At 39.2% G+C, this 13,423-nt stretch overlaps 1 protein-coding gene across 6 annotated transcripts in view; it reads right to left on the bottom strand.

The window, feature by feature from the left end:
- Positions 1–13,423, bottom strand: part of CFAP54 (cilia and flagella associated protein 54) — a 208,781-nt gene that overhangs the window by 109,936 nt on the left and 85,422 nt on the right. For all 6 annotated transcript variants that reach the window (XM_032788533.2, XM_032788537.2, XM_032788538.2 and 3 more), the window contains exons 26-29: positions 12,584–12,739; positions 11,104–11,226; positions 7,441–7,587; positions 3,784–3,883 (exon numbers count right to left, since the gene is read on the bottom strand). In XM_032788533.2, coding sequence (XP_032644424.2) covers positions 3,784–3,883; positions 7,441–7,587; positions 11,104–11,226; positions 12,584–12,739 — 526 coding nt within the window. The remainder of the gene's footprint in view (positions 1–3,783; positions 3,884–7,440; positions 7,588–11,103; positions 11,227–12,583; positions 12,740–13,423) is intronic.

Genomic DNA, 13,423 nt, shown 5'->3' with positions numbered 1-13,423 from the left:
TTCAGGTAAATAGTTTTCAAATCTATTTATTTTATGCTGAGCTGATTTAAGATACCCAAGTCAATAATTCAAAGTTATATTTCAGGCTTCTTTTTTTTTTTACATATTGCATTAATGAAGATTTTTGCTTTTCTTTTTTTAAAAACTTTGCCTGTATTTTCCATACACAAATAAAAGCAGATAGCTATATAGCAAGACTGAGTGCAATTTTTAAGACATATCTTGCCAATACCTATAGACTGCTTTGTCTTATTGAAGTATGCACATTTGACAGTAGTCTGCATGCATATATTATGTACCTAAACCCAGAAAGGATCTACAAGGCAACCCCTTTCCTAGAGATTAAAAGGATAAAAATTAAATAAAACAGAGATACGGATGTGGGGAAAGAACTGGCATAAGACCTAGATGCCATAATTACTATGGCATGTATGTCTTTCATTCAGAGCAGATCAGATCAGATATTATATCTTTTCAAGGTGTTCCTGTTAGTTCAAGTTAGTTTCTTGCTTTAAGCCAGCCGAGGAGGCAGCAGCATCTATTTTCATCATCTGGAAAAGATCCTTTCAGATATTAGAAAAGAGGATGCAACAATTTCTTGATGTTGATTATGAGCACTCCCCTCTTCTAATACAAACAACACACAGAACCTGAGTGAACGTGGAGAGTTAATACCCAGCACTGATGAAAGTGCTTTAAATATACTGCTTCAGTAATATACTACGTAGTTTTAGAAAGTGGCATAGGAAAAACTGGCTCTCCCTTGTCTCCGCTTCCCTTTGGTGTGTTTGACATGATCAGCTTTGAACAAGCATTTTGGGGTCCAATAGTGTCTGCTTAAATTTTTATTTTGAGAAAATCTTCGAGAGGGAGAGCCTGAATTGTCCTTTGTGTTGAGGGAGATGGTTTCCAGGTTTCTAGTGAAAAAGGCACATTCAGTTCTTTTCCCAATTTCTCTCTTAGATTGCCATCAGTGGGATGCTTCACAGTGTAGATCCACTTACAAGAATTTCCCTCAGAGTGGTTTTTGTTACCATATTTGTTAATAATGTGCTCTAGCATAGAGCATACTGTGCTAGAAGTTCTAACTGTATTCATTAGGCTAGCTGTTAGCTGGCATCTAACATTTATTATAAATGCAGTCAACAGGAGACTTGTCTTTTGCTTCGTATTATGTCTTTTATTCTGAATATCCTTTTCCTAACCAAAAATTTGTAAATGTTCCTTTATCTTAAACATTTCGGATTTAGATTTTGTGTTTATTCATTTAAATTTTGCAGATACACCTGCATAACCAAGCACCACACTTTAGTAGCACTTTGGCTATTGAGTACTGCACATCGAATTGTTGATCAAAATGCAGTCTTCTGTAACGTTGTACAGTATTTTATTAAATAAGCTATTTAATTTGAATTTAACTTGCATACCTCATTAGAATTCACAATGACAGAAAAGGATTGAGAGATGAAGAAATAAATCTTCAAATAAGCCTGAAATATGTATTCTATTTAAGGACTGTGAAAGAGAATGACTGCATCGCACCTTTAAGAAGGGTGGGGTGGGTATTTGGCTTGGCTGGCTGAATGAAGAGAACTGTGCTTGGATTGGCGGGGGAGGGAAGAGAAAAACTGTAGCAAAAAGGGTGAGCATGGTCACTGATTTTTCCCGTGGGAATAAAGGGTTTAGAAGGTGCAGCTCTGTGCTTAAATCCTCCTCTTTACACAGAGCATGCTGAGGTATATCACAGTTAACGTTCTGAGGAATTTAAGCAGCCTTGCTCAAAGCAGCATTCTTAATAGCAATTTTGGTGCTTTTGGGATCAGCGATCATTTAATGCCTGGGTTCTATAGGGCACTGCGGCGGGAGAGGGAAGGAGGGGCATGGAATTGTGTAATGTACACTGTCAGGTACAAGTAGGAATATTAAATTTGCGATAGTCAACAACTGATCAAGAAGGCTGGGGAGCATCTGTTATGTTCCAGAAAAGCTGTAAGCATGGTTCTTCCCAGCAGTGGTACAGCAGTGGCACAGGCAATTCTGGCAATTGGGCGTTGGCATTCAGACACATACAATACGTGTGTGCAACTTTGGGTGGTGAGTTGATATTAACGTGTTGTGATTTCATTCCAGATGTTGGAAGACCGGCCATGGAGGTAGTGGTGTGGATCTGTGGGCACAGGACTGGCAGCTTTTTGGGGTTTTTTATGCACATAGGCAGACCAGAATCCAGCGACAGGGCGAGCCTATGTTGGCATGGAAGGAGAAGCATGTTATTGGGCCAGCTCATACCACTGCTGTGTGCCATAGGGGCCCATCAGCAGTCACCAACATGATGTGGCACACCTTGGAAAACATTATTTGGGAATGTGTAAAGGGGTTCAATTACTGCCCAGAAGAAGGGACTTGATGCAGACCTGTGTTGTCGAACATGCATTAACACAGGGTCTGACTGGGAGCATGGGCGCCACCTTGGGGACAAGGCATGACAGATACGAACAGAGGGCTGGTCAAACTCCTTGGGTTCATAAAAAGCTCATCACTTTGGACATCCTGAGGGCACCACATTATACAGGAAGGATGAAGTTGGAGCCCATTTGTTTTGGCTGGGGCAGTAAGAGATGTCTGGGAACCCAGCTGGGTTTGGGCTGCGGGGAAGGCAGCCAAGCTAATTGCTGGCTCCTCCTTGTGGTGGATGTCCAGTGCAGGTACTCCATAGGAAAGGTATACAGTGACCAGGAAAATGGCTTGGAAAAGGACTTAAAAAGATGGTTCATTAAAAGGAACAAACGGGGGGGCGGTTGGGAACGTCTATGATTGATACAGCAGGGAGCCAACCCCCTATATTTATAGTCTACCTTAACCCTGTAACGAGGGGGGTGGATGGTAAGGTCCTGGCAATGGATTTGCTAGCGGGACCTGGCTGGAAAAAGGGGGAGCTGGTAGAAGTTCCTCTGGTAATTACAGAATAAACATAGGGTTATCTGCACTGTACACTTTTATCTGCTGGGAAGTCCCAGACATCTAATAATACAGTTGCGGCCTGATTAAACCCATGTCAAATGTCTCCTGTCCTCCTTTCGGCATAGCTGGTCAAATAACCCTTCCTTATCTTATCCAACATAAGGAGCAGCTAAATATTTCAGTTGTTATTATTACAAATTATTTATGTATTTGTATGGCTCCACTCTGCTAGGTGATATACAAAAACAGAAAAAAAGACAATGACCAAAGAGTCACGTGACTAATAATTAGTGACTGTAGTCCACTAAGAGACTCTGAAGGACTAGACTTTTAAAATTTAGTATTTTTATGGGTTGGGTCAATTATATTTACTAAAACTAACTGCTGCAGGCACTCCTGCAGGAACCTTAAGTTCAGAATGGCCATAAATCATTAGATTTTGATTGCTCTGAAAAAAAATCATATAGGCAGTCTGAACAGCTTGAGGAGGTAGGATATAGCATAGAGCCCAAATACAACTGATAGAGCTTTTAAGCTTGTTAGTGCGTTTGCTTGAATGCTGCAATCATGGTTGTTAATGAGGAATGAGATAGTACCATTGAAAGGAAGGAAAGGCTTGGTGAAAACAATGCCATATGGTACTGCCAACCTAAATGAAGCAACAGAAATCCTATATTTGGCTGGTTATATCGTGTCCCTCATTTTCCCTCTTAAAAAGAGCCAAAGAACGCATGAGTACTTGTTTGGCAAAACCATTCTTGAATGCAAACCATGAGAAACAGTAGAGAGAGAAGGTAAAAAATACTTTGCTAAAACATCTACCTGGTCTCGTCAGTTTGAGGAGGTTTGATTCCAGAGCTGCTAGGTTCTCAGCTGCTTTTTCAACTGCAGCTGCTTGTGACTTCTTTTTACTGTAAGGACTCTAGAATATCAAGTTATAAATTATTAATATTTGGAAAACTTATGTAGCTGTAGACAGCAGGTCAATGGCAGAATCAGGAATAAATCCCAAGTATCTTAATTCCCTGTTTGGTGTCCTAATCAATATTTGTTATTTATGTTTTTAATGTAATTTTTTCCAGTGACAACTTCAGATATGAAATAAACTCCACGTAAATTGTAATTTACAGATATCAACTTTCTGTATATTGAATTATTTGGCTATAATGAAACTAAATCAAAAGAGAAAGTTAAAATGGCTTAGGATCTTGCCAGAACTGTAATTTTTAAAAACATATTTAGGGGGAAATCCACTTAATAATATTTGTGGCTTCCTGTCCCTTGCAAAGCCTGAGAAGTCCAGGATTCTGATAACATGGCAGTTTGCACTACCTAAGCTTGCTGCAGAAAAAAATTCTGTAACAAAATGTTATTGGCCTGATGAAAGGGAGCTCTCTCATGGGCCTCTAATTTTCCTCACCTGGTGTGGGGATACATGCTGCACCATTTACTACTGTCTAAAGGCTGAAGTGTGACTCATTTGCATGGGAAGATAACTAGTTTGTATTTGTTCGGCAACTTGGGTGAACAAGAAAGAATCTTCTGCCCTTCTGTCAGTTCTGCTGGGGGTGGCAGGCTGCTTACAATGTGTCTGTTGCAGCTACGAGGTGGTTCCCTATAGTTTGTGAAGATGGGCTTTTGCCACTTCTGAGAAGTGTTTTTATAAGGCTGAGAGTGTGACCTTTGGAACTAGCTGTCCCCAGTTCTCTCCTTAGCTAACAGATCCACTTCAGAGCTCAGTTAGAAAATAATTGTTTTGAGTTAAGCATTTCTTTCCTGTCTGAATCAGTCATCTCGGGAATAACTTATTCCCTTAATTAGGACATTGAGGCGGCTAACTGACATGTTCTGTGATTCTCACAGTGTCATGGCCAGAAGATTGATTGACATATTTCATTTGGTTGGAATGAGCTAACTGCTCCACTCCCAGTAAGGGAGAAATCTAAATATTAATCAGATTACATCTCCCATGAAATGCCTTGCACTCACCACTTGGTGACTGGAGGCAGAGCATTAGAGAGGTCCATGTTTTCAGAGCATCATGGAAACTGTAGTCCTGCTAGGGAACCCAGTGAGGAGAATGGGGACCTATGGCAATTAAACTATAACTCACAAAGCACCACAACAGCATATTTGAATAGAAATACTTCAGATTTTAGACAAAATATTTTGATTTTTGGACAAAAATTGGAAACTTTTAGGATTCTGGACATTTGATTTTTTTGACCAAAAAAAAAAAAAAATCTTATCTTCAGAAACTGGATACATTTTGTATGCTTGGTTGGGGGGAGAACTGCTGGGAGAAGCCAGCCAGAAACTCAGTCAGCAATAGCAGAGGGAAAAAAGGCTGAATCAGGACCCGGTGACTCTGATGTAATCTTTGTCCAAATGGTTTGCACAACTTTCTCTCTGGACATTCTTCTCCCTATGCTGATTGGCTGTTTGCTCCCACTTCTACCAACCTCCTTCAGGCTCTTTATTTCAGCCTGATTTCACCTGATCTTCATAACCCTCATCCTTCCCCCTCCTTTTAATGTCCCATCTACTTTCCTTATCTCTCTTTTCAGCTAATCCCCTTCCCACCCACCACCACCAACAAACTAAACAGGCAAAAAAATAAAAGAGAAACAACTAACAGAACAGTTGCCTCTATATTGCATCCGTTCCCTCCAACCTTTTGACCATCTTCTGTATTTAGGTTGTAAGGTCTTCAGAGCTGGGACTGTCTCTTATTCTATGTTTGTACAGTGCCAATCTTTGCTGGGATCTCCAGGCTCTACAATACCACTACTACTACTAACAGGATGTAGCTACAAATGAGGGAATATCCCTCAAATAGAAAGCATCAACTGCAGAGGCTAATTCGAGCTGACCTGAACATTTATGGTACCAACTGCTGTTACATCCAGTAGGATTTTTTTCAGTGGGCAGTAAGTATAAAAATCGAAAAGTCTCTCCCCTCAGCTCTTACATATTATAGTCCAAGGGTAGAGAGCTGTGGTCCACAGATTTGAGTCAGCACTTTTCATACTATCAGTGACTGACCTGGAGATGCTTTGTCATAACTCATGAATACTCTATGTCCGCGGTCGGCAACCTTTCAGAAGTGTTGTGCCGAGTCTTCATACATTCACTCAAATTTAAGGTTTCGCGTGCCAGTAATATATTTGAATGTTTTTAGAAGAATGGCTCAGAATAGGCCACCTTTCCACAAACAATTGAGGGCTGTTAAAGGGCAATGCCAGGACTATTAACTTGGAAGATTTTGCCACCTATTTAGTCAGCTACAATATGGTTTGTATCAGGACAAAATAAGCCTTTGATCTCCTGTGTTTGAAGACTTCTGGTAGATTTTAAACAGAATGCTCTTTAATGGGGGGCAGCTGTTTGCAGGAACCAGGCAGAGATACTGGAATCTCTGGAGATGCTTGACCTTCCTACACTACTATCAGAGATAGTAAGCCTGTAGGTAAGAAAGACGTGTGTAGACTGTTGTTTTAAAATCTTTTTCTCTAAATCCTTTGTTCCTACTGATAAACAGATTTTTAAAATCCAAAGTACTGTCTGGTCACAGACTCCTGAAGGGGAGCAAAACAAGTACCTAACTCAGTCAGTCCCATAGGGTAAGCACGATTGATATACAGGGTACTGTAGCCAAGGGCCCAGTGGGAAAGTAGAACTGCAAAATTCCCCACCCTGGAACAGATGAAGGCACAAGGCCTAAGACTTGAGGGGATGCTCTCAGAGAAACCAAAAATGGGACATAGGTGCAATTAGCCATTTAACTGTGACACCATCTTCTTCCCTCCTAAGAAGGGCATTAAATCATGACCTTCAGGAGTGAGAGACAAAGGGAGGAACAATGGTATATTTTATGTTTCTTTAAGGAAGGCAGATAGGAGCCCACCCCTCCAGAGGACCATGAACATGACTGATGATTGCAAGGCTCACTCCAGCCTTCCAGATCCTATGAAGTACTGAGACTGCATGATAACCTCAAGGGAGGACATATCTAGAGCCAATCCCTGTGTTATTCTCTTGCAGCCCCAGGCAGAAATGCACTCAAGCCTGAGAGGGATGAGGTGGTCTGTGGGGAAGGAAGACGCCATCAACAGCACCTCTGAAGATGTGCAGCAGCAGCAATGAAAAAACTAAGTTTCTCCAGTTCCACATACTTGGGATACTACTTTTTCAGTTTCTTTAGCTCAGCAGTTTCACCAGTTATTTATTTCTCTGTCATCTATAGTGTTTCTGAAGACATGATATGAAGAGCAGTCAACTAGGAAAATTGTTTGATTAAAATTAATTTCAACTTTCCATGGATGTAAGTGATCTTCTATGTGATCTCTGATATGTTAAAGAATGTTGCATGTCTTTAAATTTCTTACACTATCTCATATCAGCAATGTTTTGATGGGGTGCTATTATGCAACATCCTACTTATAGAAAAGAAAGGGAAAATGAAAAAAAAAAGATTACCTCATCTTCCGTTTCTGTGTCAATTTGCATTTCTTCAATACTACTGAATTTAGACTGTCCATGGGATGTTTGTGAAGAATCCAACAACTTTTTCCCATAGCTGATAATAACTAATGCTAGTTCATATTCTTTCCATGAACGCAGTACCTGTTAAACATCTATTAATTAATTTTTTCTTTTACATAACATTTATATTTTTCCTTCCTTGTTTATAACTGGGAAATATATGAATATTATAGAGATATTAGTCAATGACTAAAACTCCGCAAGTAATCATAAAGTACAATGCAATAATACCAAAGTTTACTGATGAGGAATTGTAAGCTTAAATAATTTAGATTGGAATTTTCAAATCTTCCTGTCCAAGTGCCTAAATCTGTAGTTATGAATCTCAGTTTATACACCCTCTTTTGCATGTAGATTTTCAAAGCTGTAGTAGGCACATTGCTGCTTTGAAAATCTGATTGGATATTTACACACTAACCCTTTTCTTCCATTACCAGGTGTTGTCTGCATTCCCCAGAGACAGTCGCTTCTTCACAAGTACCTAACAACTTAGGTATGCCCTGAATTGGTCTAACTTTTCAGCAACCTGCTCTGACTAGGTGCCTTCCCACCTACTTTAAAAAAAAACTCTACTGTGCACTTAACCTCTTGACCAGGTCCATAATTCAAAATACAAGGTATATCACCCATCCACCCCAAATGTTCAACAGCCTTGCAGGCACTTTGAATCAAATGTTGACAATTTGTTGTATGCCTATGTTCCACCTCAAGATTTAATTAGGCTCCTCTGTCCCTATTAAGGCACATAAAATGTATTAAAAATTCCAGCCATAGTTCCAGTTTCTATTTACTAAACCAACACTTTCAAACTAGGGTACCTAAAGTTAGGCTCCTAAACTCTTATGTAGGAATCTAAATAAAGTAAATGGCCTAATATTCAAATGTGCTGAAGTAAATAAAGAACTTCAAGTGCACAGCAACTCTGAAAATCAGGCCACTTATTCATGTTCCTGAATACGGATGTAGGTGAATGACCAGAAGCTCTTACATTTGTACATTTTGGGCTATGATTTATTAGAAAATAAGGTGAGTTAGGCTTAATGTCAGAAATGACTTATTCACCCAGGGGGCTATTTGTATGTAAAACTGTTTACCTTCCATCAGTGGGACCAGAAGGTAGACTAGTGGCAATTTCCACACTAAGTTTTCTAAAAGAATGAGGAGTACTTGTGGCATCTTAAAGACTAAAATGTATTTGGGCATAAGTTTTCGTGGGCTAAAGCCCACTTCATCAGATGCAGGCAGAGGAAAATACAGTAGGAAGTATATATATGTGTGTGTGTATATATATACACACACACACACACACACACATATACACACATACACATACACACACACACAGAATATGAAAAAATAGGGGTTACCATAACAACTCTAATGAGACTAATCAATTAAGATGGGCTATTATCAGCAGAAGAAAAAATGTTTGTAGTGATAATTAGGATGACCCATTTCAAAACAGTTGACAAGAAGGTGTGAGTAACAGTAGGGGAAATATTAGCAAGGGGAAATAGTTTCTAGTTTGTGTAATGACCCATCCACTCCCAGTCTTTTTTCAAGCCTAATTTAATGGTGTGTATTTTGCAAATTAATTCCAGTCCTGCAGTTTCTCATTGGAGTCTTTTCTGAAGCTTTTTTGTTGAAGAATTGCAACTTTTAGGTCTGTAATTGAGTGTCCAAGGAGGTTGAAATATTCTCCAACTGGTTTTTGAATGTTATAATTCCTGACGTCTGATTTGTGTCCATTTATTCTTTTGCATAGAGACTGTCCGGTTTGGCCAATGTACATGCCAGAGGGGCATTGCTGGCATATATCCACATAAGAGACCCACTTCCTGGACACTACAGTTCTAATAAGTGATCGTCACATAAACACCACCCTACACTGGAAACCTACTGACCACTATACTTAGCTACATGCCTCAAGCTTTCATCCAGACCACATCACACAATCCACTTAGAGCCAAGCTCTAAGATACAACCGCATTTGCTCCAATCCCTCAGACAGAAATGAACACCTATAAGATCTCTATAAAGCATTCTTAAAACTACAATACCCACCTGCTGAAGTGAAGAAACAAACTGAAGAACAAGAAGGGTGCCCAGAAGTCACCTACCACAGGAGAGGCCCAATAAAGTAACACAACGTCACTAGCTGGTCACCTTCAGCCCCCAACTAAAACCTCTCCAGCGCATCATCAAGGATCTACAACATATCCTGAAGAACGATCCCTCACTCTCACACATCTTGGGAGACAGGCCAGTCCTTGCTTACAGACAGCCTCTCAACCTGAAGCAAATACTCATCAGCAACCACACACCACACAACAAACACACTAATGCAGGAACCTATCCTTGCAACAAAGCCCGATGCCAACTCTATCCACATATCTATTCAAGGGACACAATCATAGGACCTAATCACATCAGCCACACCATCAGGGGCTCGTTCATCTGCCCATCTACCAATGTGATATATGCCATCATGTGCCAGCAATGTACATTGGCCAAACCGGACAGACTCTATGCAAAAGAATAGATGGACACAAATGGGACGTCAAGAATTATAACATTCAAAACCCAGTCAGAGAACACTTTAACCTCCCTGGACACTCAATTACAGACCTAAAAGTCGCAATTCTTCAACAAAAAAAGCATTCAAAAACAGACTCCAACGAGAAACTGCAGACTTGGAATTAATATGCAAACTGGACACCATTAAAGTAGGCTTGAATAAAGACTGTGAGTGAATGGGTCACTACACAAACTAAAAACTATTTTCCTTGCTAGTTTTTCTCCTACTGTTACTCACACCTTCTTGTCAACTGTTTGAAATGCGGCATCCTGATTATCACTATAAACATTTTTTTTCTTCTGCTGATAACAGTCCATCTTAACTGATCAGTCTCGTTAGAGTTGGTATGGCAACCCCTATTTTTTCATGTTCTCTGTGTCTATATATCTTCCTACTGTATTTTCAACTGCATGCACCTGATGAAGTGGGTTTTAGCCCACGAAAGCTTATGCCCAATTAAATTTGTGAGTCTCTAAGGTGCCACAAGTACACCTCGCTCTTTTTGCTGATACTGACTAACATGGCTACCACTCTAAAACTATGTATCTGTTAGTAGTAAGGCACTAAAAGTCATCTCTGTTAGACTAGATAGGGATATTTCACACTATAAAAATAAACACTCCATTTTATGACCTCTTGTACCACAACTAAGATATTTTTTTATTTCTAACATGTAGTCCAATAAAGAATAAAATGTAAAGTTTGTGAAATCTAAGTATCGCAAAGTACAAATGAAAATGAGGTCACTGATCTCATCCAGTAAGTAACAAATAAATAATAATCTATGCCCTGAACAAATTTAATAAAGTTTCTGATTTTTAAAACTTAAACAACAATAAACAGTATTTCTAAAACATGCCCGTAAATGGTTTTTATACCACTATTTCTCACTTTAGGCTTTTATTCAAGTGTGTCAAACTTTTCTTAAGGTCAGATCAATAAGATGAAGGTTTGACTAATTTTTTCATGTTATCTACTGAGCCTTAAGTCTACAGTCCTAAACACAATAAAGTAAATACCTGTGCTGTATAAAAGGAGGAGCAAGCTATCATATGCTGAATACTCTCATAACAACCTGTCTGTTTCCTCTGTAAGGTAGAACTTGGGACTTCTTGCAGGACTGTTAGACACTTGATGAGGATCTGAAAGTACAAAGATTACAATATGAAGCCCTACATCTGAAAAGATTTTCCAGGATCAGTGCCTAGCAACATATCATCTTGTTATACTTGACTCTAAAACTTAAAAATAGTTTACTGAATACACAGGGTGAGATCCTAGCCCCACTGAAACCAATAGTAAATGTGACCAAACTTTCACTCAAACTCTGCCAAAGGTAATAGATACAAAAGTTATAGATACATGATAGGTATTTTTGCTGTTTTAATTAGTCAGAAATAAAATACTTTATGATGTTGTATGAGATAAGATACTCAGAGATAGATATGTTGCAAATTGTTTTGAGCTGGTCAGAAATTTAAAGGAAAAACAAATTTTCACGTAATTATTTTTGTTTTCTAGTCAGCTCTAAACATAAGAGATGGAGTCCTCCCACCCTTGTTTAACAGATATGAAAAGTGCATATTGCTAAATTACTGTCCATTAGAATAAGGATCTGAACACGGAAGCCATATTTCAATAGGCTGGTTGTGTATTTTGTATGATATCACTGCCAATGACTACACAACTGAGACATTATCATTAGACAGATACAGTATGTGAACAGAATCCCTCTGCCTTTTCCCAGTTGCTCTCATCCTCACTCTGGTTTTAACATAACAATTATGCTAACTGTTTAAAGTTATTTAGCTCAGTCTAACCATAAACTGGAATCTATTTTTGTTTTTATTTCTTGATCTCGAGTTAGAGAGTCTTTGCTGCCAACAATATGTTTAACTGGATCCTTGAGAAAACTATTTAGTTTTATGCCAAACACAGAAATGGAGGGAAGAGGCTCAAGTAGTCATTCAGTTTTCATTTGGAAGATGCTTACTTTTAGAAAGGAGCTTTGTTTTTAAAAGAAAACATCTCTCCATTGACGACAGAAAGTGAATTATCAAAACACCATGGGACAAAGTTCTAGCTTAAAGAGAGACGATGATTAGGATATCAGAGTCAAGCACTCAAAGAACTAGCAAATACTCTTGTTTCCCTCAACACTACTGTTTGTAAATGGAATACAGTTAGAGGTTATGGCCCAGTGGTTTAAATCCACCATAGTACCCAATGAACTCAATGGAATTACTCTGAATTTACACTAGAATATCTGAGAAAAGAATCTAGATTCATGGATTTTAAGCCTGACAGTATTTGACATACATAGAATAAATACCTTGTTTGTTGTAAAGTTATCAAAAACATTACAAATTTTGCTCTCAATAAGCTCTTACGAAAACACATCCCACAAATTTGGTTCACCTTCTGTCTACTTCATTATATATTAAATTTTTAAATTCAGAAGATTTGTACGCAAGCTGAGTCTCTTTTAAATATTCTTACCTGAACTACTGGCACTGAAGCAATCTTGTGATAGATAATCGGAGCAAGGAGACCATAACATTGAACAACAGATTGCAGGGCATAATTTGCATCATTTAACCAATTACTGAGTTCAATCGCCACTACCATTCTCTCACATTCAGCTAGTCTAGCAACCTGTAAATGAACAAACATTTTTATTCAGATGTAAATTCTGTTGTTTAAATTACTTATCTCAGAGGATGGAAGAAGAAAGATATTTTGTCTTAAGCGGCAGTATAACTGCTAGATGTCTGAATTTGGAATAAGCATTACAGTGATCCCTGCTAGAAGTATATAAGGGAAAGTAGCATTGTTCATGACTCTAAAGGTAGACTGTGATTTTGAACTAATTGTATCCTTTGACTATAAGCCTACAAAGCTTGGGACTCAACCTCAGTTGCTTTTTACTGAGCAAGGAAAGAGGCTATCACACACACACACACACACACACACAAAACAAACCACTTAGCAACGTAGAAATTTCACATACTAATCTCTCTCATTTAATTGATGGGAAGGTATCAGGTTCTTTCTTGACCTGACATTTTAGGTCCCAGTTCTGCAGTTCTTGCTCGTGTGTGCAGGTCCAGTGAAGTCACTGATTTGCAGAGGTGAAAGTAAGCCAGTACGGTATGGCATATCAGCAAGAGCCAGTACACCGCCAACCATACCGGCAGGGGGCAGCTTCCTCAGGTCAGTGATTTAAAGGGCCTGAGGCTCCTGGCAGCAGCCAGAGCCCCAGGCCCTTTAAATTGCTGCCAGAGCCCTGCTGCTGGAGCCCCGGTGTAGCAGCAGCAGCTGGGAGCCCCTGGGGCTCCG

This window comes from Chelonoidis abingdonii, chromosome 1 (assembly GCF_003597395.2).
Source record: "Chelonoidis abingdonii isolate Lonesome George chromosome 1, CheloAbing_2.0, whole genome shotgun sequence".
Classification (NCBI taxonomy): domain Eukaryota; kingdom Metazoa; phylum Chordata; order Testudines; family Testudinidae; genus Chelonoidis; species Chelonoidis abingdonii.
The sequence above is the reverse complement of the archived record's forward strand: the minus strand, read 5'-3'. Positions and strand labels throughout refer to the sequence as shown.